The sequence below is a fragment of the Anoplolepis gracilipes genome, chromosome 7, assembly GCF_047496725.1.
Source record: "Anoplolepis gracilipes chromosome 7, ASM4749672v1, whole genome shotgun sequence".
In the NCBI taxonomy this organism is placed as follows: Eukaryota; Metazoa; Arthropoda; class Insecta; order Hymenoptera; family Formicidae; genus Anoplolepis; species Anoplolepis gracilipes.
The window spans coordinates 3,945,892-3,970,677 of NC_132976.1; the positions used below are offsets into that span (position 1 = coordinate 3,945,892).

General features: G+C 28.3%; 2 protein-coding genes across 5 annotated transcripts; one reads left to right on the top strand and one right to left on the bottom strand.

The window, feature by feature from the left end:
* Window positions 1-3,826: 3,826 nt before the first annotated feature.
* LOC140667656 (uncharacterized) lies at window positions 3,827-12,679 on the bottom strand. Its single transcript, XM_072895791.1, has 11 exons — window positions 12,241-12,679; window positions 11,881-11,980; window positions 11,283-11,402; window positions 10,936-11,091; window positions 7,240-7,309; window positions 6,770-7,039; window positions 5,489-5,957; window positions 5,062-5,161; window positions 4,806-4,931; window positions 4,206-4,361; window positions 3,827-3,941 (listed from the first exon to the last, which is right to left on the bottom strand). The coding sequence occupies exons 1-11, from the start codon at window positions 12,633-12,635 to the stop codon at window positions 3,888-3,890; spliced, it is 2,016 nt and encodes a 671-aa protein (XP_072751892.1). The 5' UTR covers window positions 12,636-12,679; the 3' UTR covers window positions 3,827-3,887.
* Window positions 12,680-16,815: 4,136 nt separating this feature from the next.
* Window positions 16,816-23,292, top strand: Mbt (serine/threonine-protein kinase PAK mbt). 4 transcript variants are annotated; one of them, XM_072896046.1, is made up of 8 exons: window positions 16,816-17,060; window positions 17,394-17,769; window positions 17,920-18,310; window positions 18,721-18,801; window positions 18,871-19,131; window positions 19,348-19,880; window positions 20,172-20,325; window positions 20,437-23,292. In XM_072896046.1, the coding sequence occupies exons 2-8, from the start codon at window positions 17,402-17,404 to the stop codon at window positions 20,596-20,598; spliced, it is 1,950 nt and encodes a 649-aa protein (XP_072752147.1). In that variant the 5' UTR covers window positions 16,816-17,060; window positions 17,394-17,401; the 3' UTR covers window positions 20,599-23,292. The 4 variants fall into 4 exon arrangements, with proteins under 4 accessions (XP_072752147.1, XP_072752148.1, XP_072752145.1 ...); XM_072896047.1 differs by having other exon boundaries at window positions 18,907-19,131; XM_072896044.1 differs by having other exon boundaries at window positions 18,721-19,131.
* The last annotated feature ends 1,494 nt before the right edge of the window (window positions 23,293-24,786 follow it).

The following is a 24,786-nucleotide window of genomic DNA, read 5'->3' on the forward strand; positions in this document are numbered from 1 at the left end:
AATACACTAAACACATTAAGGTAAACAACGTAAAATTCTTACTTTAAATTTACTGTAATAATTATTAAATGCAATTTTATTCTATCCGTAATATACATTTAATTGGAAATATACATATGTTTATTTCCTTTTTTCAAAAAAATAAAATACATAAATAATATCACTATTAATTTCGATATATGTATATACTATCTTCAACTCCGCTTTGCCAATAAAAACGATATGTAGCCAGCAGTTCTCAATATCTGAAAATAAATATATTTTTATTTTAAAATTTATAAATATATACTACAAACAAAAAATATACACCTTAAACAAAAAAGTATTTTGCATATTTAATGTTAACTGAATTTTATATTATATTTATAATCACAAAATAATTGTTATAATTGAGAATCAAGATTTTCAATTACATACTTTATTTATTTTTACTTTAGTAAATAAAATATGAATTTTACTTTAATAAAAAAAGAATCGAGGTAACCTTTACCTGCGTCATTAGAAATTCTCCAACTGTACAGTAACACATGTGCAAAAATATTCGACGGTTATAAGAAATCTCAGAGAGAGACAAATGACGGCTATCACTGAATGACCTATGATTAATTAAGAAAAAACACTCTAGAAATATTAATTATTGTATGAATAAATATTTCAATAATTTAAAAATTATATAGTTTGCATATATGTATACTACATTTCAGAGACACTCCATAAACAGATATCTACATTTTTTCGCAATATATAAAAATAATGTGATTTACAATGTGATTAAAATATATAAAAATAATGTGATTAATAATGTGATAATTTTGTAAAATTGTTTCATATAATCGAATACATAATACATTACTCATAATTTTACATCGTATATTTATGTCTATGATTATACATAATTGCATGAAATATAACTATTGCATATTATTTGATTGATAAATTAACTTAAATCTCGTATAATTCAACTGTTACAAGGATCGACACAATTTAAATATAATTTTTCTTCAATTTTAACTTAAATATACATAAAAATAAATAAAAGCAAAATACATTAATAAGACAATTAAATAATAATTCTCGTTATGACTGCAAAAAAGAAAAAAAAATTGTTAACTTACGGTAACTAGTAAGAATCGATAGAGACTAAATAATGTACCGAAATAGGGAAATAATCCAAGAAGCATCAAAGAACGTACTCTCAATGACTTTAACGCATCTATAATAAATAAAATTGACATTAAAAATAATACAAAAAGAAAAAAACTGCATTAATTATTTGCATTTGTTTGATTAATAATAAATTGTGGCTGAAAAATCATAAGCACATTTCTCTATGATTTCAGGTCTCTCGAAAAAGCTGTCGACGCAATTTTTCCATCGGAGAAAGACATGCCTATTAATTATGCCGAATGATTCTGATTCAATCGTCGTCATCGATGGTAAAGCAACGTTTATCGAAGCAATAAATAAGCAATGTCCCTCACCTCAATGAATATCTCAATCTCCGACCATTAATTGGTTTTTGAGATTCCCTGGCCGCAGATGTGAAAGACCACCAATTCAAAAGGACTGTCGATCGGAATGTAATCCATGACGGACACCATAAGAATGGCACCCTACACGAGGAATGTAAATTTAAACTCGGGCTCATGTTAGTATCACACAAGTAATACATCTGCAAGGGCAACGGTTTGTCCGGATCATGTTCGTGATGTATCTCATGATGATCTTTAAATAGAGCAGAATAAACAGTAGGACAAACGACACAATTATGATGAATCCGCAGATTATACGAAAAATCTGGATTCATTTTACACTCCGTGTCAGACTTGAGCCTCAATCAACCTTTGGCAATCATATGCAGGATTGGGGAGAGCTCAAAAGGTAAATTGTAATGATTAAAGAGAAGTGAAAAAATTGAAATCGTTGAGTAAATATAACAATATAGATAATTTTTCAATAATATAATAATAACGGTTATTGTGAAATAATTTGAAAGATTTATTATAAAGTATAAGTTTCGAAAAAATTTTCGTTATAACAGTTATTATATAATATAAATAATTATTACAAAATAATAAATATAAATGATTATTACAAAAAAAATAAATATAAATGATTATTACAAAATAAATTGTAAAAAATTTATTGTAAAGTAAGTTTTCACTCTCCTTTAAAATTATTAAACTTATGGTTTCTACTTAGAATCATCAAATTTTACTTGAATTAAAATTCTATTTTAACATTTTCTTATAATTTTCTCAATTTCTTTTAATATTTAAAAAAGAAAATTTATATAAAGCTCTCTCTGCTATTTTCGGGAGAATTAAAAAATAAAATAAAATAAAGAAAATATGATATAAAATAATATAAAATAAAACATAAAAACTAAAAGTTTACTAATTTGTAAACTTACACTTATTGTTAATCAAAAGCGAAAATTAATATAAAATATATTAGTTGTGCTTATTTGTTTTATATGAAACATTATTTATTTTTATAAAACAAGTACTTATTTTTGCTTTTATCTTTTACCATGAATATATTTATCAGTTTCATGAAAATATAAATATATATTTTTTACATTTTTCCAAAGAGAGTCTCAAAGAGCACAAATAGTGAAAATCACTTCAATCATGCTACTTGAAGACGCCAGCCGTCTCAATTAACGTTCTAATTAACCGGGAATTAAGCCGTACAATAACTTGTACTTATAACCGTGCCGGGATTCTTAGGGTCAATTGCTTGAACACAACTGTTAAATTCTCGTTTCCCACATTATTTTCTCCATCAACCACCTATCGTAAAAAAACTCATAGATAAATATATTTTTGGCAGACATTTTTGTTACAAATTAATTCATTTTCACAAGCTATAACGGTAGCTTGTCGAATTTTATTTCTGTATTTTTCGCTTTGAAGTCAATGTTTCCTTATTCGATTTTTCTTTGAGATCCTGTGTATTTTATAGAACAAATAAAATTAATAAATTGTTGAGGAAATAAGGCTCTTCAATGTTTACAAACAAGCAAATTAGAAAATTGAACGATTAAGAGCCAAACGCGGATGAATTTTATAAACCCCTCCTTACCCCTCTAAAATATTATAAAATTCTCAAAAATGAGAATTTAAATCTTGGTAAATATACCAAGTAAAATATGTGCCCTGTGCACTTATCAATTTCGCAGAAAAATTATTTTCTGTGAACTCGACGCACGAACATCCGCGTTTGGCTCTTAATCGCGCAGTTTTTTAATTTTCTTGTTTGTAAATAAAATTAAATATAGAATAAATATTGATAAAATTATTATTCCTGTATATTTTTATAGAACAAATACTTATAAAATTATACAACAAATATAGTTAAATTTAAATCACATTATTGTTCTATGAAGTATTAGAACATATAAAACACGCACAAAATTACAACTGCGTAGATGAATGCATCTACCTTATCATGTTGAATTAAAAATATAAAATAAATGTGAAAGTCAGTAATCACTATCACTGATACAGTCATATATACAAAAGAAATGCACAAGCACTAGAAATTTTAAAATACAGGTTCACTTTTTTCTTTCAGAACACAACACAAAACACACAAAATTCCAATTTTGGTATTTAGTCTCTCTGTTCTTGTGACAAATAATACGAGTTATTGACACATGTCGCAATATAATAATATATTTTATTATAAATATAGCAAATGCACTGAAGTAAATACAAATAAGATAAACAATGTAAAATTTTTATTTCTACTGTGTAATACATAATTACAATTTTATTCTATCCATAATATACATTTAATTGGAAATATAATATATGTTCATTTCCTTTTATCAAAAAAATAAAATAAATGAATAATATTACTATTAATTTCGATATGTATCTTCAACTCCGCTTCGCCAATAAAAACGATATATAGCTAGCTGATGTTTTCAATAACTGAAAATAAGTATTTTAAGTTTTTATTTTAAAATTTATAAATATACTACAAACACAAAACACGTAAAGTATACACATTAAACAAAGAGAAACTTTTGTATACTCTATGTTAACTTTTATATCATATTTATCACATAACAAGTGTTATAATTGAAATTAATAATTAGACAGTATGTTCTTGGCAAAAAAGTCTGACGTAAAAGTAAATCAAACTTTAAGAATGTGGGCGAAAAACGTAAATTAAATTAAAAAAGATGATCTTACGCTGCAAAAGGTGGTCATCGTTAATGGTATAATTTTTCCCGCAGTGAAACGGAAAGGTTCGTTGGTTCGTAGCATTAATATAATAAGAGTCCTCGCTTTTTTCGGCTCCAATTTGTACCATTCAAGATCACATATTGCATGATATACTGCATTACACTTAACAAATATACATATAACGATATATGAATATCGTTTATGTTAGAATACATGCCGTTCTCATAAACATTAATAAAAGTGACTTAAATTTTATTTTATATCATCACAGCTAACGAAATAGATAAACTTGTTTAACTTCAATCAGAGATCTTTAATTCATATTTATATCATATAAATGGTCTTACAAATATGAGTAACAATGAATCTCAATGATTTATTAGAATGTGTTAAATTTGAAATTTGTACAAAAAAGTGACAAACCCAATTTTAATGTATAAAAATTCTATTAACGCAATTATTGAACATATAATATGAAACATTAATTGACTACGAAATATATGATACAAAACTAAAATATTATATGCATTTATTTAAATACATGATTGACTTTATTCATATCCATAAATGGAATTTATTCTTATATATAAATTGTATATGACTTACTTGCTGTGCTATAAGCTCTCCGGCACCACAGTAGAGAAACGTATGCGATAATAAAATGAGAGCAGCAACTGCCATGTAACATACTTGTGGAAGACCCGCATTACTTATCTTTTTGTCAGTGACCACCTAAATAATAGATTTAAAACATATAAATGTAAAATAAATATTATGGACTTTAGATGGTATATTTCGAAATTAGAATAAAAATCACATTTTAACATTTTAAAATATAGTCGTGAAATAATAGAAAACTCACAGTTAATAATAAGAATCCACATAGACAAAATACAATACCAAAATAGAGTAATAATCCGAACATCATTAAAGTAAACGTATTTTCAATATTTTCAGCAAACCTATAAGTATTATCTATAAGTGTTCAAAGTAATGTCACATTAAAATTAATAAAATTTTTTACGTACATTTTAAGAACATTTATATCTAAAAATCATATATATAAAAAATATATAATAATAATAATAAAATGTCTTTGATATTTTTTATTAAATTTTTCGATATTCTTTAATAAAAATAATGTATATATATCGAACTCTTCTGACTGATATATAATTTTATCGTAATTATAAATTTTCTCTCTCTCTCTCTCTCTCTCTCATCGTCTCCCCCCCCCCCCTCTTATCATTATTGTAACATTTTATTGACAAAATTTACAAAAGCCACACCTGATGAGTCGTAAATGAACCAGCACACCGTTACTCAGAGCATGGTTGAAATCTTTGCACGAGACCAAATTGACCATTCGGCGCCGGAAGTTCTCCAACTGGCCGCAGATATGAAGAATTATGAGTCCCAAGAAAGCATCTACCGACGTGTAAACTATAGCTGCCAGGGAGAGCGTTAAGGCTTGAACAAGAAATGTCAACTCAAATAGCGGGCTCTGATCTGTGTCGTAGAAGTAATACGTCTGAAGCGGTAACGGTTTGTTCCGATCCGTAAGATTCGTTAAATGCCTGATATATATGCCAAAACAGGGAAAAACGATTAGCATGATAAATGCCAGTACCATTATAATGTATCCAAAGATTATGAAAAATCGTGCGATTCGCGCTCGTCTTATCATCACGTCCCTCTCCGCGGCTAACTTTAACGCTGTCCAGTCTTCCGCCATCATGTTTACAATGGATAATAAAACTTGAAAGTATAATAAAACAATAAACATATATATATGTTAGGACGCAAAGATTTTAAACTAATAATGAGTGTTTATTCATGAACAACGGGTTAATTAAAACGACCTGACTAGCCAAAATCATTTAATTTATTCACACGACGTTTTGACCATATGGTTGTGGTCCTTTTCAAGTGTCACTATAAAGAAAATATATAAAGGATCAAACAATATATGAATGCAATTTATACCGAATTAAACGCAAACAATACAATGTAATGTCATTAAAAAAAAAAAAAAACAGTCTACTCACACGTAAATTAAGAAGAAAGAATACAATGTAACATGTTTAAAGGTAGAACTTAATTAGGGAACAGTTAAATATTTCACTAGTTAAAATCAACGGTTAATAAATTGAAATAAACGCAAAGGACTTGAAAAGGACCCCAACCATATGGTCGAAACGTCATGTGAATAAATTAAATGATTTTGGCTAGTCAGGTCGATTTAATTAACCCGTTGTTTATAATTAAATACTAGCGACTTTAATCTTTAACTTCTAATTTTAAGTGTATTATTCAATTTGCAAAATAAAGAGAGAAAGAAAAAATCTCGTACAATTTATAAATTAATTTATTTTAATTTAAAATTTTAATTATTTTTATTATAACATTTATGTATGTTGTAATTTTAAATCACTCATTATTTTTATAATTTTTTGGAGATCGTAATTCAATATGGTTGCAGCAATGAATCAATAAAACCCGTAAACGATTTAAGGAAGAATGAAAAAATGCAAGATTAGATTTTACATTACAAAGAGTCCAGCCCATACCTGTTCGTTTCCATCGCATAATAACATATTTCATCGAAACCACTATGAGAGGTAATGTAATTCGCAAATTGTCTATCATAAGGATCATATCGCCCCAAACTCGCACAAGCGCCCATATAAAGGGAACACCAGAGACTAGTATCACGGTAAAGACGAGACTCACTCGAATGTTAGACCCATGACTTTTATTCGCTGTTGCTTCTTCGGTCTTAGGCCATAAACCGATCAGTTCCAAACCAAAGCGATGTAGTTCAATTGCCCACACAAAATCTAACAATTTAATAAAAAAGAAATTTGAACAATATAATTATAATACGATGAAACGTAGATCATAAAAAATAATATCTTGACACAGAAGAAATTATAGAAATAAATTATTATTTGTGATGAAATACTATGTCAACTTTAAAATTATGTTTTAATTAGGACGTGAAACACTAGAAGCGAAAGATGTATCATATGTTCAGTACCTCTATATCCTAAAGATCTTGAAATGTCCATGTCGAAGACTAACACGTGAGAAGAGGAATTCTTCCCACTCTGCCGTATAAAATGATCATCACGCATGCTCGGAACATAAGTGCAAGCGCCTCTCTCTCTCTCTCTCTCTCTCTCTCTCTGGTGCATTAAATATTGCAGATGCTGTCCCTAGTTGATAGCAGTTCTCCGTTTCAACAAAACTTTTGACATTGGGAGAGAGAGAAAAGTCATAAATAGTAATGCATCTTAATATTTGAAGGCTCATGCGAAACTTGTTTTCCATACTTTATAGTGCTTACGTACGCATTATCGTATCGAAAAATAATGCATTTGTAATAGTCCTTGGAGAAAGGACAAAATAAGGAAAAATAAGAAAAGAAAAGAATATTAGTACAAAAAACGTATTATGTACGACGAAAAATGTGCGAAATGTCACATAAAGTTAACAGCATGCACAAACAAATAACATAATAATTTGAAAATTGATAATTTAAAATTTTAATGAAGACATAATTTCTTGAATGAAATATATGCAAATAGAGATTTGATGTTATCATATCGAGTTAACTATATATAACAAACAATTAATTACAATATATAGTACAATAAATTCTTTCAATGTGTGAAATTAAATAGGTTAAATTGTTAAGCAAAAGAATACATATAATACACAGAAAACTATAAAAATAGCAAACAGGAAGATAAATTATTTTGGTAAATAACATTATATGTATTTTTATAAATTGACATTAACGAGCCTCAACATATGTTAGCAAGGTCATTTTGTCCTGAGTAATATTTAAAAGGTTTCGCACGTTATTTATTATAAAGTTATAAACAATAAGAATTTACTAATATAACATAATTTAAAGTTTACTAATATAACATAATTTTTTAAACATTAGATACGGTTAATAAAAGTATAAGCTTAAAGGCCTATTTATACATAGCTGTTCCCTATCTATCATATCTATATCGTATCATCATCAGTAAAATCAGATGATTATTTACACATATCCAGATCGTATCTGTGAATTTTTTAAACCAGTCAGTATCGAGATGTCACTCCGTGATCATAGCAGGTCTGTCAAAAGATGAATTAGCCGTAATGACATTAATTTTTGATGTAAATGAAAAAAATGAAAGGATTTAATTTAAAATATATATTTCTTAATAATCAGTTATTAATATATTTTATATATAAATCTTATATGTATATATATTATGAATAGATGTTAAAAGTTTGCTACGACTATATCATTATAAAATAAACATAAAAATGAATTTTTACTCAGCAAAATTAACAAGTATTTATTGTGATAAAAATGTAAACAATAAGAAATAGTGAACATAACTATATCACTTAATTTTATTTAATTAATCTTTTCGTTACTTATGTAATATTATATATATCCAAATACTTTCAAGTCCTGAACAATAACTCTAGCATAAAATTTTGTGTTTGAAAGCAGTTTATTTTTCTATTTAGCCTGCAAATTTTCTTATTACATCAATATTAATATTCATGCGTTTTGCAGACGCAAATGCGTGTTTAATGCTATGCGCTGAGAAAATATTTATTTCTATGTCACCATCTATATGATTAAATGTAAGTATTTATTCCACTATTCCGTATCGTTGGCGACCAATTTTCACGGAACGGACAGCACTGAACGTACCAATACATGTATGGACAAAGGTAAGTGTCCGTGTAACGTTCAATTTCAGTGATACCATAACAGGTACGGTAGCAACACGTATCTATAGGAGGGGATGACGCATAAGCAAAAACTTGCATACGTGTGTCATATGTACGCGGGTTTTCGTTTGTGTGTATCATCCCCTCCTACAATTGCATGTTATTCTTTATATAAGTGAATTATTAATATCTACTGGGCAACAAAATTATCGTAACAAAAATTTATACCAAAATTTTACATAACTTTAAATAATCATAACTCCACGAAAAAATATCGTATTTGAAAATTTTATTTTACTTTGTAGCTTAAGCTCTCTACTTAAAAAGCATTTGCCAGATTTTGAATTTTTCTTCCCTCCTTGTCGTCATGTTTTCAAAAATAAGGACGTGTTTTGTATCCAAGAAATTGCATACTTTAACGCACTTCACGGAGTAAAATACATTTTTTTCACAAATATCATGATAATCATGGTAAAATCTGGACTTGTCCTTGAAAATTTGAGGTCTGTACGATTTTTATGCGGAGTTATGACGTATCAAAGTAATCTATATATTTTGTTACCGACAGTATTAGCAATACGGGAAACTTGCTGAACAGCACACACATATATCCCGCAATCTCCCCGTGTTGCGCATCGCTAATACTGGCAATTTTTTAATATTTTTAAGTAGAGAGCTTAAGCTAAGAGCAAAGTAAAAAAAATTTTTTAAATACGACAATTTCTCATGGAGTTATGATTATTTAAAGTTATGTGACATTTTGGTATAAATTTTTATTGTGATAATTTTGTTGCCCAGGGTATATTCTTTATATAAAGTGAAAAATTTACCTTTACTTTTGCGTTCTATTCATGCTTTGACCCATAAATTTGGTTTTTTAGCCTCTTTTTTATTCAAAATTAATCCTAAATTAATGATATTAATGCTATACGGAACAGATATGTATAAATGGACTTTAAATAAATTTATTTATTTGCGTGTAATAGATAATCTGTTAAGAATAAGTTCTATTAAATGTACGTGTCCGAAAATTACATGTAATTGCTGAAAATTTTTTTCTTTATAACTCTTTAATAAACAACGAGTAATGGCTAAAATTTTTTGGACGTTACTCAGAGTCATAATCTTGATAACATATGGAGATTAAGATTTTTTGTAAAATATTTTTCGAAATCCCCCCTCCCCCTTCATTTTTTGAAAAATCTGATTTTGCAGTTTTAAAGTAAAGTTAAAAACCATAAAACTGTTATTGGAAATTTTTTTTTTTTTTCCTCTTACTATTTCGATGGTATTTGCTAAGAAATATAAAAGATTTTTCTCAAGAGGGTGTTTCATCCCCTTAATGGCCGTATGGGCACGTATAAAAAAATACACGTCTCCCATTTTGACTTAGACTACAACATATTTAAAGTGCATTAAAATCGGAGGGGGACACTTCCGTACCTTTCCTAAGAAAACAAAAGGAATATATTACAATTTTTATTAATCGATATTCTATAAAGACAATAGTAATACTATGACTACTTTTTCACTACTAGATTCAATCAAGATTGTTGGAGTTGAGCACAACATTTGTCAAATATAATCTAAATAAAATATATAAAACACATATAAAATAAAAAATAATGATGATTTTTTATAACATATTTGAAAAAATAATCATATTTCAAATAAAAATATTTTATATACTATCCATCTTCCTGACACACACAGTCGATGTTTAATATTATCATCTTCGTAATAATCAATTTGTTATTATCATCATGATTATAATAAGCATATATATTAATGCGATTCATTTATATTAATCTTGTCGTGCAAGCAGAACCGATATATAACCGCCCGACGTTTTTAATAGCTGAAATAGTAAATAAATTATATTTAAACAATTCTAGCATTATTATGTTTTAATTTTTCTTCGCTAAAATATAAATTCCTTAATGAAAGAAAACATGCAATATAAATTTATAATTATATATTCACTTACGCTGCAAAAGGTATCCATCGTTAGAGGAAAGATCTTTCCGACTGTTACGTAAAGTGGTTTACTTGTGTAAAGCATTAATAAAATTAGATTTCTCGCTTGCTTTGGTTCCAATTTGTACAAACGATAATCACACGCAGCACGATAAACACCTTCGCACTAGAACGCAGATACATTTATATTTATTAAATAATTAAATTTATTAATTAGTACTTTTATATTAAATTGTCACGAATTATAGGAGTAACGAAATTGTTGAAACAAAATCAAAATCTTCAATTACATGCTTTATTTATTTTAGTAAAATATGAATTTTGCTTTAGTAAAAAAAGGATTAAAATAATATTTACCCGCGTTATTAGAAATTCTCCAACTGTACAGTACAAACACATATGCCCAAAAATATTTGTAACGACTATTATAAGATACAACAATCTTACGAGAGACAAATGAAGTCCATTGGTAATGACCTATGATTAAATAAGAAAAAACACATACTAGAAATATTAATTATTGTAAATAATAAATATTTTTATAATTTAAAAATTGTGCATATGCGTATCTATTACATTTCAGAGACATTCCATAAACAGATATATACATTTTTTTACAATATATAAAAATAATGTGTTTTTACGTAAAATTATTTCATATAATCGAATACATAATACATAATTCATAATTTTACATCGTATGTCTATATCTATGATTATGCATAACTGCATAACATGAAATATAACTATTGCATATTATTTGATTGATAAATTAACTTAAATCTCGTATAATACTACTGTTACAAGAATCGAATTTGATACAATTTAAATATAATTTTTATTCAATTTTAACTTAAATATACATAAAAACAAATAAAAGCAAAATACATTAATAAGACAATTAAATAAATAATTCTCGTTATGACTGCAAAAGAAAAAAAAATTGTTAACTTACGGTAACTAGTAAGAATCCATAGAGACTAAATAATATACCGAAATAGAGGAATAATCCAAGAAGCATCAAAGTAAACGTACTTTCGATGACTTTAACACATCTATAATAAATAAAATTAACATTAAAAATAATACAAAAAGAGATAACTGCATTAATTATTTGCATCCATTTACTTAACGATTGTGTTCGAAAAATCATAAGCACAATTCTCTATGATTTCAGGTTTCCCGAAAAAGCTGTCAACGCAATTTGTCTAACGCAGATATATGTCTATTATTAATTCTACCGAATGATTCTGATCTAATCATCAATGATAAAGCAATATTCATCGAGGCAATAAATAAGCAATGTGTACGAAACCTGATAAGGCGTACATGTTCCGTTACGGCATCCGCCAGGACACGATCAAAATTCGAAACCTTCTTGTCCATCAATTGGCTTTTGAGATTCTCCAGCTGACCGCAGACATGAAAGACCAGCAACCCAAAGAGACTGTCGATCGCGCTGTAACCTATGGCGGACACCATAAGAGTGACACCCTGCGCGAGAAACGTGAGCTCAAAGTACGGGCTCATATCGGTGTCATATGGGTAATATGTCTGCAGAGGCAATGGTTTGCCTGGATCGGTCACGTTTGTGATGTATCTCATGGTGATCCCGAAACACGGCAGAATAAACAGCAGGATAAATGAAACGAACATCATGACGAATCCGCAAATTATGATTATACGAGGAATCCGAGCGCATTTTATCATGTTTTCACGTTCCTTGTCAGACTTGAGCCTCAACCAATCGTTGGCGATCATGTGCAGGATCGGCACAAGAGCTTAAAAGGTAGATTGTAACGATTAAAGTCAAGTGAAAAAATTGAAATCGTAAATATAACATAAAGAATTTTGCATTGATAAAATTACAACGATTATTACAAAATAACTTGGGAAAAATTTATGCTAAAGTAAGTTTAGAAAATTTTATCGTCATTCTCTATTTCTACTTAAAATAATTTAGAAAAAATAATTAGATCAAAGCGAGCGACTCTCTTAATCATAAAATTTTATAATAACTTCTTACATATGCACAGATGTTTTATTGTAGTAGGATAAATATAACTGCATTGTCATTTCTACTTTCCTTAATCGTATTATAACATTTATTATATTTTATTTATATTATATTTATTTATTATATTTAGAGAAAATTTTAATAATTTTAATATTCTGATATAACATTACTTTGTTTTGATTTTTTTTTTTAAAGCGTCTTTATTTTTCTGTCCAAATTTTTGCTATGAGAATAATTGCGAAACGTATCTACCAGCTCTTTTGCTCCACATGATGACAAGCTTCATCACCATCGACACCAAAGGTAAAGTAAATTGCAGATTATCCGTCATCGACATCAAATCTCCCCAAACTCTTATGAGGGAGTATATGCAGGGAATTATGCAAACGAAGGTTATCATGATTATCAACAGAAATACACGTACATTAGATATAAATTTCTCTCGCGTCGTTTCTTCCATTTTCGGCCAAAGGCCAATAAGTTCCAGGCTATAGCGATTCAACTCCACCGCCCACTTAAAATCTAGCTGCGAAAAATTATCGCGTTTGCATAAACTCGTCATGATTAATTTAACAAAAACAATATTTTTTTATTGCAAAAATATTGAAGAAATGCAACTCATATTATTTAAATTATTAATCATTACATATATTATTTTCTCCGTATCTTAAATCGGTATCTACGCTTTTTCCTTCTATATCTTAAGAAGCTTATCATGTCTTTCTCTTACAAAAAAATACATTTACATTAATTATATTTATAATTTTCCTACAGAGATTATTTAAATTATGATTGATATGGTTAAAAGTATTACATTTTATAGATACACTTCATATAACTCTAAAAACGAATGTCTTTTTTAACTCAAACAATATACAAACAAATACTCAGTAATAATAATATTATCATACTAGAATTTAATAAAAAAATATTCTAATAGAGAATAAAAACAAGAACAAACCTGCGTATCCCGAATGTTTAGCATCCATATCGAAGAGTAACGATGTACTACTATTTTTTCCATAAAAAAATGTTATCCCCACCAGCACGCATATACAGAGATCATCGCGAGACACAACGTATTCAAGTATTAAACTTAGGGCCTATAGAATAATCACAGAGCATTATATATAAATATTGCATGCACCGCAGTGAACAATTCATATCATTAAATTACAATCCATCACCCCCTCGGAATTCGCAAAAAAGAAAATTCGAAAAAACGACTCCGAAGTTTCTGCATGTTGCGAATAAAATGGAACTAGTTATAAAAAAAATACTATTGTTGCATTATTAATGTATCTCTAGAAACCTTCTTCTAGCGCAACATAATAATTCAAGGAGAGCTAGTCGCGATTATGCGAGCAACAGACGCGAAACAAATGGTAAGAGACGAATAAAATATATATATATATATATATATATATATATATATATTTATTTTTTCTCAGTATATAAATTTTTCTCCGATTTTCTTCGATTTTCTCCAAATTTTAAATTTCAAGTCTACTTTGACATTTTGAACAGTCAAATCACTCTGATTTGAAATTATTTAACTTATAATTCCTACTTGGAATTGTCAAATTTTACTTGAATTACAATTCTATTTTAATATTGTTAAAATTGTCTCAATCCCTTTTAATATTATTTAAAAAAAATTTATATAAAGCTCTGTGTGTACTATTTTCTTGAGAATTAAAAAATAAAATAATATAAAATAAAAAATAAAAACTAAAATTTTATTAATTTGTAAACGTAAAATTAATCAATAGCGAAAGATAAATCACAAAAGATGTAAATTGTGCTCATTTGTTTTATACGAAATATTATTTATTTTTATGAAACAATTACTTTTAAACAATCGCTTTTATCTTTTGCCATAAAAATATTTATCAATTCCATTTTCATGGAAATATAAATTTTTTACGCTTTGTCTCAGAGTCTCAATGAGCACAAATAGCGAAAATCACTTCCGTCATGCTACTTGAAGACGCCAACCGTCTCAATTAGCGTGTGCTTAATTAACTGGGAATTAAACTGTAAAATCGACCGAATAATAACCGTACCGTGTCGGGATTCTTAGGGTCAATTGTTTGAGCTCAACCGTTAAATTCGCACATCTTTTTCTTCATCACACACGCGATCGAAAAAAAAACTCGTGTACAAATATATTAGACAGACATTTTGCTATAAATTAATTTATTTCCACAAGCTATAGCGGTAAAACTTGTCTAATTTCATAGCTGTATTCTTCGCTTGAATTGACGTCAACGTTTCCTTATTCGATTCCTTTACATCCTGTGTATTTTATAAACCAAATAAAATTAAAAATATGTATTTATAAAATAAAGAGAATAAATAGAACAAATATTTATAAAATTAATATTCTTGTTTATTTTATAGAACAAATATTTATAAAATTACCGAACAAATATAGTTAATTTTGAATTCCATAAAATTTTAAAATTAGAAATTTCTCTCAGAGGAATATCGGATACGCTTTTACTGTGTAATACCCGATTATGCGACTTCTACACAATTCTGGGGTTAACAAACTGTCGAGGATGCAACAGCATCAGATACACGCAGACGCATGACTCATCGTCGATCACCGCGATGACAGATGCATGTCGATGATGCAAATAACATTTTCCGAATTCGTATGATCCTTCCTTTCCCCGAGAAACGGAGAGATGCTTTCGAATTTGCTGCTAGCTAATTCCAAAAGCGCGATTTTTTATAACTTCTTCGCGATTTTATTCTGACATAAATATATATAACATATATAAGCAATCGGCTTTTTAAACGTACATAATTATTTTTAAAAAATCAACGAGACATATACATTTTTTAGATTATTTGTTGTTATGTAACATTATATTGCTTATATATATTGTGTGTAACCTCGTAATTTATAATATAAACCGCAAATAATATCAACGCAAAGAAATTTATGAAGAATAATAAAATTAATTTATGAGGGATAATAAAATTTCCTTAACCATCTTTTTTTCTTATAAAAATAGTCTTATAGTCTTGTCCGCTTCAATTATAAATGTAATGTATATAACATATTTTATCTATTTAAAACAAATTAAAAAAATTTTTTTATTTAGATTTGTAATTTATTTATTGTGATTTTTTCCTATATTTTTTGTATTTATTTATTGTATTTTTTATTGAATGATAAATATTAATTAATATAATTAAAATTAAGCATATAATTTTTATTTAATATATATATATATATATATATATATATATATATATATATATATATATATATATATATATTAAATAAAAATTATATGCTTAATTTAATATATATATATATATATATATATATATATATATATATATATTTATAGAATACTATTCTTTTATATTTAAAATAATAAATAGAAAAAAAAATAAATAATTTAAAGAGAAGGTTTAAAATATATTTTATATATATTTTACGCATTTTAATTATTTTGCATAAGAAAACGTTTTTTTCTTTTAATATTCTTCTTAGTTTAATCGCTATATTAATTCAGTGTGCGCTCGTAAAAAACACGTATCTCTTTAAAACTGAAAAGACACAAGTGCGACTCTCTCTAGGCAATATATAATAAAAAGTCCATCGAACTGGATCGCGCGTTAAAATGCTGCTTGATCGATGAATTTTCGCGTGATCGCTCTTTATCCGCGATCTCTTCGGATCGCTTTCTCTCGCACTCTCTCTCTGGCCACCGTTTCCGGTTCGCTCGCGCAAGTGCCATGTGCCATACCACACTACCTCCTCGGATCACGTGTGCCTGCGCGCGCGCACGCAGCAAACTTGTCGCTTCAGCAAATTGTCATGAACTAAATGCCACGGGAGATTCGTAAGCTTACCGCGTGGTGCGCCCCGTGTCACTATCTAGATCTGTCGAGAGTCGAGAGATGGATGAATGGCGTATTTACGTGTTTTAACGCGCAGCAGCATCGCCTATATGTTTTGCCGCTGTCTCGCCTGCCGACCACCTTCCGTTCCGAGAGTCACCTTCACGAGGAAGAGAATCCTTAAGCAACGTAATCGAGCCGAGCCCAGGGCGGGCCTCGGTGGAGTCGCGTCGCGGGAACCGCATCGTCGCTCGGTAGGCGTTGCTGCTGTCATTTGCGGGCTTCCTCCTGGGCACTCGCTATTTTTTTCGCCAATTTCACGCCACTCGCGCGCGATATAATTAAGTTCCTTCGTGATGTTCGATCCTTAATTTTTCGAATCGCTGAAAAAAATGTTCGCGAGGGATACCGCGATGATGGCGGAATAGGCGTGTGCCGTCTAACAGCTGTAGAATCCTGTGTGCTCTCTTATCTTCTATTTTTACATAGATAAATACTAGATGACAGAGGCGGTGGAAAAATTATCGCATTATTTATATCCGTTCATATTCGGCTAGTATGTTTATGTAATTGTTGTTCTCTTGAAGCAGGGACAATGTTTACCAAAAAGAAGAAGAAACCGCAGATATCCACGCCAACCAACTTCGAGCACAGGGTGCATACAGGATTTGACAAGCGCGAGGGAAAGTTTGTAGGATTACCACTGCAATGGGCTTCGATAGTTGGGAATAATCAGATTCTGAAATCGACCAATAGACCACTGCCGTTGGTCGATCCAAGTGAGATCACACCTACCGAGATCCTAGACTTGAAGACTATTGTGAGAGGACACAATGATCCTAGAATAAATAGACCGCTTAGCAACGAGAAGACTGTGGAGAATGGTTTGCCTAAAACTAGTACAGTCGCTCGCTCCAATTCTCTACGCTCTTCGAGTCCACCACGACTTAGGAAAGATTACAGGTACTGCTATTGATATAGATTAATAATTTATTAAAAATTAGCATTGTAAATAGTGTTATAATCGATGTAAAGCAGCTTCAAATCTATTAATCTTTGGATATTTTAGATTAATGATAATAATGTAATTAATATTACCTTTATCATTTGCAGGCATGCGAGCAATCTTCCACCATCCGTCCCTGAAGGCCAGGAGATACCTTCGAATATTAATCAAGGCTTCATCAATTTTAACAAACCACATAACTACATTGATAAACTAAGACAGAATTCTCCCAGCGTTGGCAGCGGACTAAGTTCCAGCATGCAGAACATGATACCAAACCTTCAGAATCTGAATCCTAATATGCAGTCATCGCCAAATTTAACTCATTCCGGATCAAATGTACCAAATTTATCAATGAATTTCCAAAACCTAAGTCCTATTATTAATTCCCAAGCTCCAGTACAAAGTCCAAATAACCCACAATTTCCAGATCCAGAGTTTCATAGACTAAATTCCCAAATGGCCATGACATCAGCTCAATATAACGGCAATGTACAGGTTTGTTCATACAATATTATGCATATTTTTCAATATCTTAAGAAGAATAATATATATATATATATATATATATATATATATATATATATATATATATATATATATATATATATATATACAATTAAAACTTTTGCACACAATTTAAAAACATTTATATTTATAATCTCTTTATCATGAATTAATTTAATAATATAATCTTATTCCTTTTAAGCCATAGAGTTACATATATTTTAATTAAATAATCCAACTTAATTTATTCAAAAAAAAGTCAATCTAAACACATATTTTAAAAATTATAACGCAAGTCATTAACTGTCTTGTATTTTAATAAATGCAGGATATATGCTTAATAAATGTATAACACACAATTAATGTAGCATTAATATTTAATTTATGGTTACTTTATTTAGGGTTCAGCTATGGAGGCATCGAGAGAACATCAAATGAACCAAAATGTGTTATTACACAAGCTACAGCCAAAAATCTCACCAGTAGGTTCAATAGCCTCGCAAAGACCATTGAGTCAGTTGAGTTCACATAATATTAATAAATATCCTCAGACATATAATATGTCTGAAAATCCGTCTAATCTCCAGTCACATCTGAAGAAACCAATGGAAACTTCTCAATCGATGCATAATTTATCAAAGCCAATGCCGTCCACAGTATCAGGTAGCGGTTCTACTCCAGATCAAAATCAAAACATGAAGAGTGCCGTCTCTTCAGGAAATTTGGCGGTTGGTACAAGTGGAAACAATACCAACAAGCAAACAGAGCAGAGACTTACACATGAACAGTTTAGGGCTGCTTTACAGATGGTGGTATGTAAATTTTACACTCAAAAAAATTTTTCTCTATCATTTTACTATAAATTCCTATAAATGTATATCAAACAGTACGTTTTTACGAAAGAGAGGAAACATATCTTTAGATTTAAATATCTAAATATCTTTAGCTTTTAAACATATTCAAATAAATGTTGCACTCCAGAACTTAACTTTAATGTGCGATATGATGTTTATCTTATATCCATTTAGGTAAGCCAAGGTGATCCGAGAGAAAATTTGGAGAATTTCCTGAAGATCGGCGAAGGCAGCACAGGAACTGTATGCATAGCTACAGATAAGAGTACAAATCGTCAAGTTGCGGTTAAAAAAATGGACCTGAGGAAACAACAAAGACGCGAATTACTTTTCAACGAGGTTGTTATTATGAGAGACTATCATCATCCTAATATAGTAGAGATGTACGATAGTTTCTTGGTAGACGATGAATTGTGGGTTGTTATGGAGTATCTCGAGGGAGGTGCGCTAACTGATATCGTAACACACTCAAGGATGGACGAAAGTCAAATAGCCACGGTGTGCTCTCAGTGCCTCAAACCATTGGCGTATTTACACTCACAAGGTGTTATACACAGGGATATTAAGTCGGACTCGATATTACTTACGGCAGATGGCAGAGTAAAACTGTCAGATTTCGGTTTCTGTGCTCAAGTTTCTCAAGAATTACCAAAGCGAAAATCTCTTGTAGGAACCCCATATTGGATGAGTCCCGAAGTCATTTCAAGGTATTTTAAATTTATATTACTTTCAAGACTGAATCATATAAATTTTATGCTTATTCTTATTATATTTGAATTATTATAAAAAGATTAATAAGTCCTAAAGCAATATTTAATGTGATTATAATATATATAAGTAATATTTGTATATTCATTTTATAATTTTCTCTTCTTAAAATTTTAAATTTTTTTAAAAAATAAAAAAATAGAGATAGCATTTCTATTGACATGTGTTTCAAGTATTATGTTTATTCCAATTATTAGGCAAATATAAAAATATTTCCTGTATATCCGCAGGTTGCCATATGGACCTGAAGTAGATATCTGGTCATTAGGAATAATGATCATCGAGATGATTGACGGCGAGCCACCATTTTTCAATGAACCACCCTTACAAGCTATGAGACGCATCAGGGATATGCCGCCACCAAAATTAAAGAATTTTCATAAAGTAATTAGATCTTTTATTAAATTAAACATAAGCACATAGATATACATGGTTTAGCATTTTGAAATATAATTATAAATCAAAATATGAGCAATATTTTATCTTTATTCACAGGTTAGTCCACGTCTTCAAGGTTTTCTCGAACGAATGCTTGTGCGCGATCCGGCACAACGGGCCACGGCAGCTGAATTATTGCAACATCCATTCCTCAGGCAAGCTCAGAGTCCTAGTATTTTGATTCCATTAATGAGAGGCGCCCGACATACAAATTGTTGACAAGGTACAATAATTTTGTAAGTTAGAATGTTAGTCAAGATAGATATTGATTACAAGAGTAATCATATTCTGAACGAGATAGCATCGTTATTCTATTGCAGCTCATGTTAAACTTGCAGCTTTTGACAGTTTTTGAGTTGATTCAGGTGTTTTGTCTTCTGAACTCTCATATAAAAAACAGTCTTTTTTGCGATAGGCACGATCGATTAAAAGAATAATATTTATACATTTTCAAATAATTTAATTCTAAATATTTAAACGATGTAATTTAAATGTCATTTCTGCTTCTGAAAATTTTTTTAAATTCCAATTTAAAATTTTAAAATGTTGAGTCTCTGATTATATGTTGAATCTCGCACACATCAATAACATAGTGAATCTTTTTGTAAAAATTATTATAAAATTTTTAAAAATGTAAGAGCTTTATATTGTATAAAAAAGAATTAAGTATAAATACAAAAAAAACTTATATAAAATTTAAATGAGAATTAGAAAATATATTTCAAATTTGATTAACATTTAATATCAAGAATATTAAAAAATCGATATTACTTTGAAACCAAAGCCTGATTCGCAGTTTATTTAATTTCTTTTAGATATGTAAAACTTAGATATGTAAAAAGGTTCTAATATAAATCAGTCCCTTTGGTCGTGCCTTATACATGTATATAATAAATTGATATAACTATATTTTTTAGAAAGTTCTAAAATAAAAAAGGAAAATCGAATTTTACATTCCACTCCGGTCTGAGCTTGAACTCTTGAAGTATTATTTTGAAGATAAGCTATTTACATTCCTGCATTGTTTTATGCGTACATATTATTTTTAATTTTGCATTTATAAGACTATGAGATGTATTATATCAGAACATTCCTCAAGTGTTGATACTGCCTACTTAATCAGCAGTAATTTTATTTTGATGTTATGACAGATAATTGTACTTTGAGACACTTATTAAAACGAATTTTTATCTAATAAGTGCCTTAAGCACTATCGCAACAAATTAACTTCTTACTGCAAAACAATAATGGTACTTATTTGTACAAAGTATTCAATAAAGTAATCTTTTCTTTTTCTCTTAGTATTCTTTTATTACTAAATTTATAAAAATTTACAATTAAACTTATACAGTATATTTTGTTTCATTTTTTTTAAGTAACACTGCATCATTATATATACATCAATCAATCGTCAACTTTTGTAATATTTTACCTTCATCATTCTCTAAAAAGTATAAACGCCTTAAAAAGTGTGAACAGCCGATCAGATGAAAAGCTTTAATGATTAGAATATATATTTGACTATTATTTTTTATATAACTGTTGCACATAATTAGAATATTTGTTTAAAAAAACATTTTATTGAGAAAAACAGAGTTATGATATATATTATTTAAAATAAATAGTCTGGAAAAATGTGAAAAATGTATGTAGATCAATATGGAAATGCTTGTATTCGATAAGAAAATTCTTTTCCGATATATCATTAGTATGTGTAAAAAAAAATCAGGAATGTTGCATAGTGACATATAGAAAGCATAAAATCGTGATCCTTTGATAGAAATAAACTGTGTACATGTAAGGTGTATATTTTTTAAATCATGTTGTATTTTTTTGTACGATTGAGATTATTATGTACTTTAATTTTAATTAGGAACTTGTGAATTTTATAATTTCTATTGCAGTTTAATTTAGGAATTACACATAGACAACAGTCCATTATATATTTGTACATTTTGGCTATTAGTTGCATTTTAAAATTGCATTATAATTAAAGATTTTGCAATTTTTTAATTAAAATTACACATTATTTATCGAAATGAATACGTGATAATGGACCTAATTTACGAGGACAATGTGTCAACAGCTTTTTAAAAATATGAAAAATATATTTGTAAAACAGTGTATAAAACCTGCAATCATATCAAATAGATCTGTTCGACTATACTCGCCATATATTTAAGCAATTACCTTATAATATAATCGAGCTAATAAAAAATCACCATATTTTTTACACATATTACATAGTTACAAATTAGAAACTATTCTGTATATAGAATTTAACAAGTTGGAAAGAAGGAATAGGACTAATAAGAGCTTTGACTTTAGCTTTAACTTCAGCATACAAGGGTAAATAATATATTTTTTTTTTGTTATTTATAATAATTTAAGAATAATTATTATAAATAATAACTTAAAAAATTATACCAATTTATAAATAACAAAATTATGTTCATAAAATTATAAAAATAAATATAATTTTTATTATTTATAAATTATAAATTTTTATAAATTATTATAATTAAAAAAAAAACAAAATAATAAAAAAAGAATGTGTTATTTATCCTTGTATGCTGAAGATGGTAACAAAGGAAGGACCGAAACGCTCATTAAAGAGTTTATTAAAGAGAATTTGTACACAATATAAGTGGCATTTATGTACTGTGCTCGGTTTATGTTAGTTCTATTCCTACTCAACTTTTTATATTCAATATATCAGAGCCCTTTTGTTTTTATGCCTATTCTGTATATAATAGAAATTCTAATACCAGCGCGATTTGACTAAATGAATGCCATATTGGCAAATTTTAAATGTACCATAGTGCCCAAAAACTGTTCATTACATATGTGCAGGACTATTTTACACATGTTGTACATTTATTACGTAATAAAGAATCTATTTACAAAAACACACCTATACAGAGAATTCTAATAAACATTTTCAATGTTACTAATAAACCCTGAACATATGTTATATCAATTATGTAGTATTGTAATCTTTATTTTAATTAATTAGTATGACAATTATGGAAAGAAAATTGTTAAAAGACGAGAATATGGAATTTTTTGTCATAAGATAAAAATATTTTTTATCTTTTTCAAATATCGCCATTTACATATGTATTTTGCAGATAATTTTATTTCATACATAATTATGCTTTTTTATGGTTTTTTTGTATGGTTATAACGTTATCTGTCTTATCGACGCACATGTTATCAATTGTGCAATCGAATAAAAATTTGCATTATTTCCTCGCTTCCTTATAATTAATATGAGACTATAAGAACATTTATTATGCTTGAGCAAAATTCACTTAAAAATCTGAAATTATTACTGGTTGATATAAACATTGGGATATAAAAAAAGAGAAAAATAATACTGTGAGAATATGAAACGGAATTCTCCTTTCGCAGGTAAAAACAATAACGTATATAACAATAATCTTGTATGCAGTAAACAATGTGAAAGATTAAATTACGAAACTTGATAGTAGCTATAAAAGTCGATTTAAAAAAAATTAAATGCACGGGAAGATATTGACTATCGACAACTGCAGGTAATTTCGCAGGTATTTTTTACCTTACTTAATAACTACTATTGTATATTGTTAAAAAAAAAAACAAGAAGACAAGAATATAACACGATTGCAAAATATTAAGAGATGAAACTGTAAAAAGAGAAGTATTAAAGATTCTTTCTAAATAATTTGATCTTAAAAAATATATATATATATATTTATCATATGTATCATTATATAAAATTATCAAATTAAATTTAAATAAATATTACAAAATTTTAAAAAATTAAAATGTTTTCTGTTCTCTTTACAAAAAATCTAGTAATCTAGTCATTTTTATTTCGTTATTTTAAAAAATCCATTTGTATTTCATCTTAAAATTTCTTGTTTTTTCTTTCAATAATCATTATACTAGAAATAATGATGACAATAATTTCGAATTGTCTACAACACAGAAGTAGATCAAAGATGCAAGTAAATATCGCGAATGCCTATAAAACAGAAAGGAATTCGCTTTAATATATCTTTCAATTCCTCCTGTGAGAAATTAAATATATTTATATTTAATATTATTATTAAATATAAAAATACAAATTAAAAATTAATATATTAGAAATTAAATATTATATCGGAAATTAAATATATTTAAACCATTAATTTACAGAAATTCAAGATTTCTCTCGAAAAGAGAAGCAAGATTTTTTAAAATTGCAATCTTCGATTTCTCGATATCAAAGTACATCTGCAGAATAAATTCCTATTACTAATCTATTTTTTTACTGATGTCACGGCCACTCGATTTCTCTCACGCGATCTTCGACCGAGATTTCAGAGGTGTCTCTTGACGTAATCGTACGTCAAAAGAATTCACGATCCGAGAGAGTCACGT

What these genes read in the sequence shown, in the direction of transcription:
- LOC140667656 (XM_072895791.1), bottom strand. Translation starts at nt 12,635, where the DNA reads ATGATAAAATGCGCTCGGATTCCTCGTATAATCATAATTTGCGGATTC. An exon ending in GAACATGTACGCCTTATCAG is followed by an intron (nt 11,981 to 12,240) that starts GTTTCGTACACA and finishes TATTTATTATAG; the next exon opens with ATGTGTTAAAGTCATCGAAA. An exon ending in ATGGATTCTTACTAGTTACC is followed by an intron (nt 11,403 to 11,880) that starts GTAAGTTAACAA and finishes ATTTAATCATAG; the next exon opens with GTCATTACCAATGGACTTCA.
- Mbt (XM_072896044.1), top strand. Translation starts at nt 17,402, where the DNA reads ATGTTTACCAAAAAGAAGAAGAAACCGCAGATATCCACGCCAACCAAC. An exon ending in AATATAACGGCAATGTACAG is followed by an intron (nt 18,311 to 18,720) that starts GTTTGTTCATAC and finishes TACTTTATTTAG; the next exon opens with GGTTCAGCTATGGAGGCATC. An exon ending in AATTAAAGAATTTTCATAAA is followed by an intron (nt 20,326 to 20,436) that starts GTAATTAGATCT and finishes CTTTATTCACAG; the next exon opens with GTTAGTCCACGTCTTCAAGG.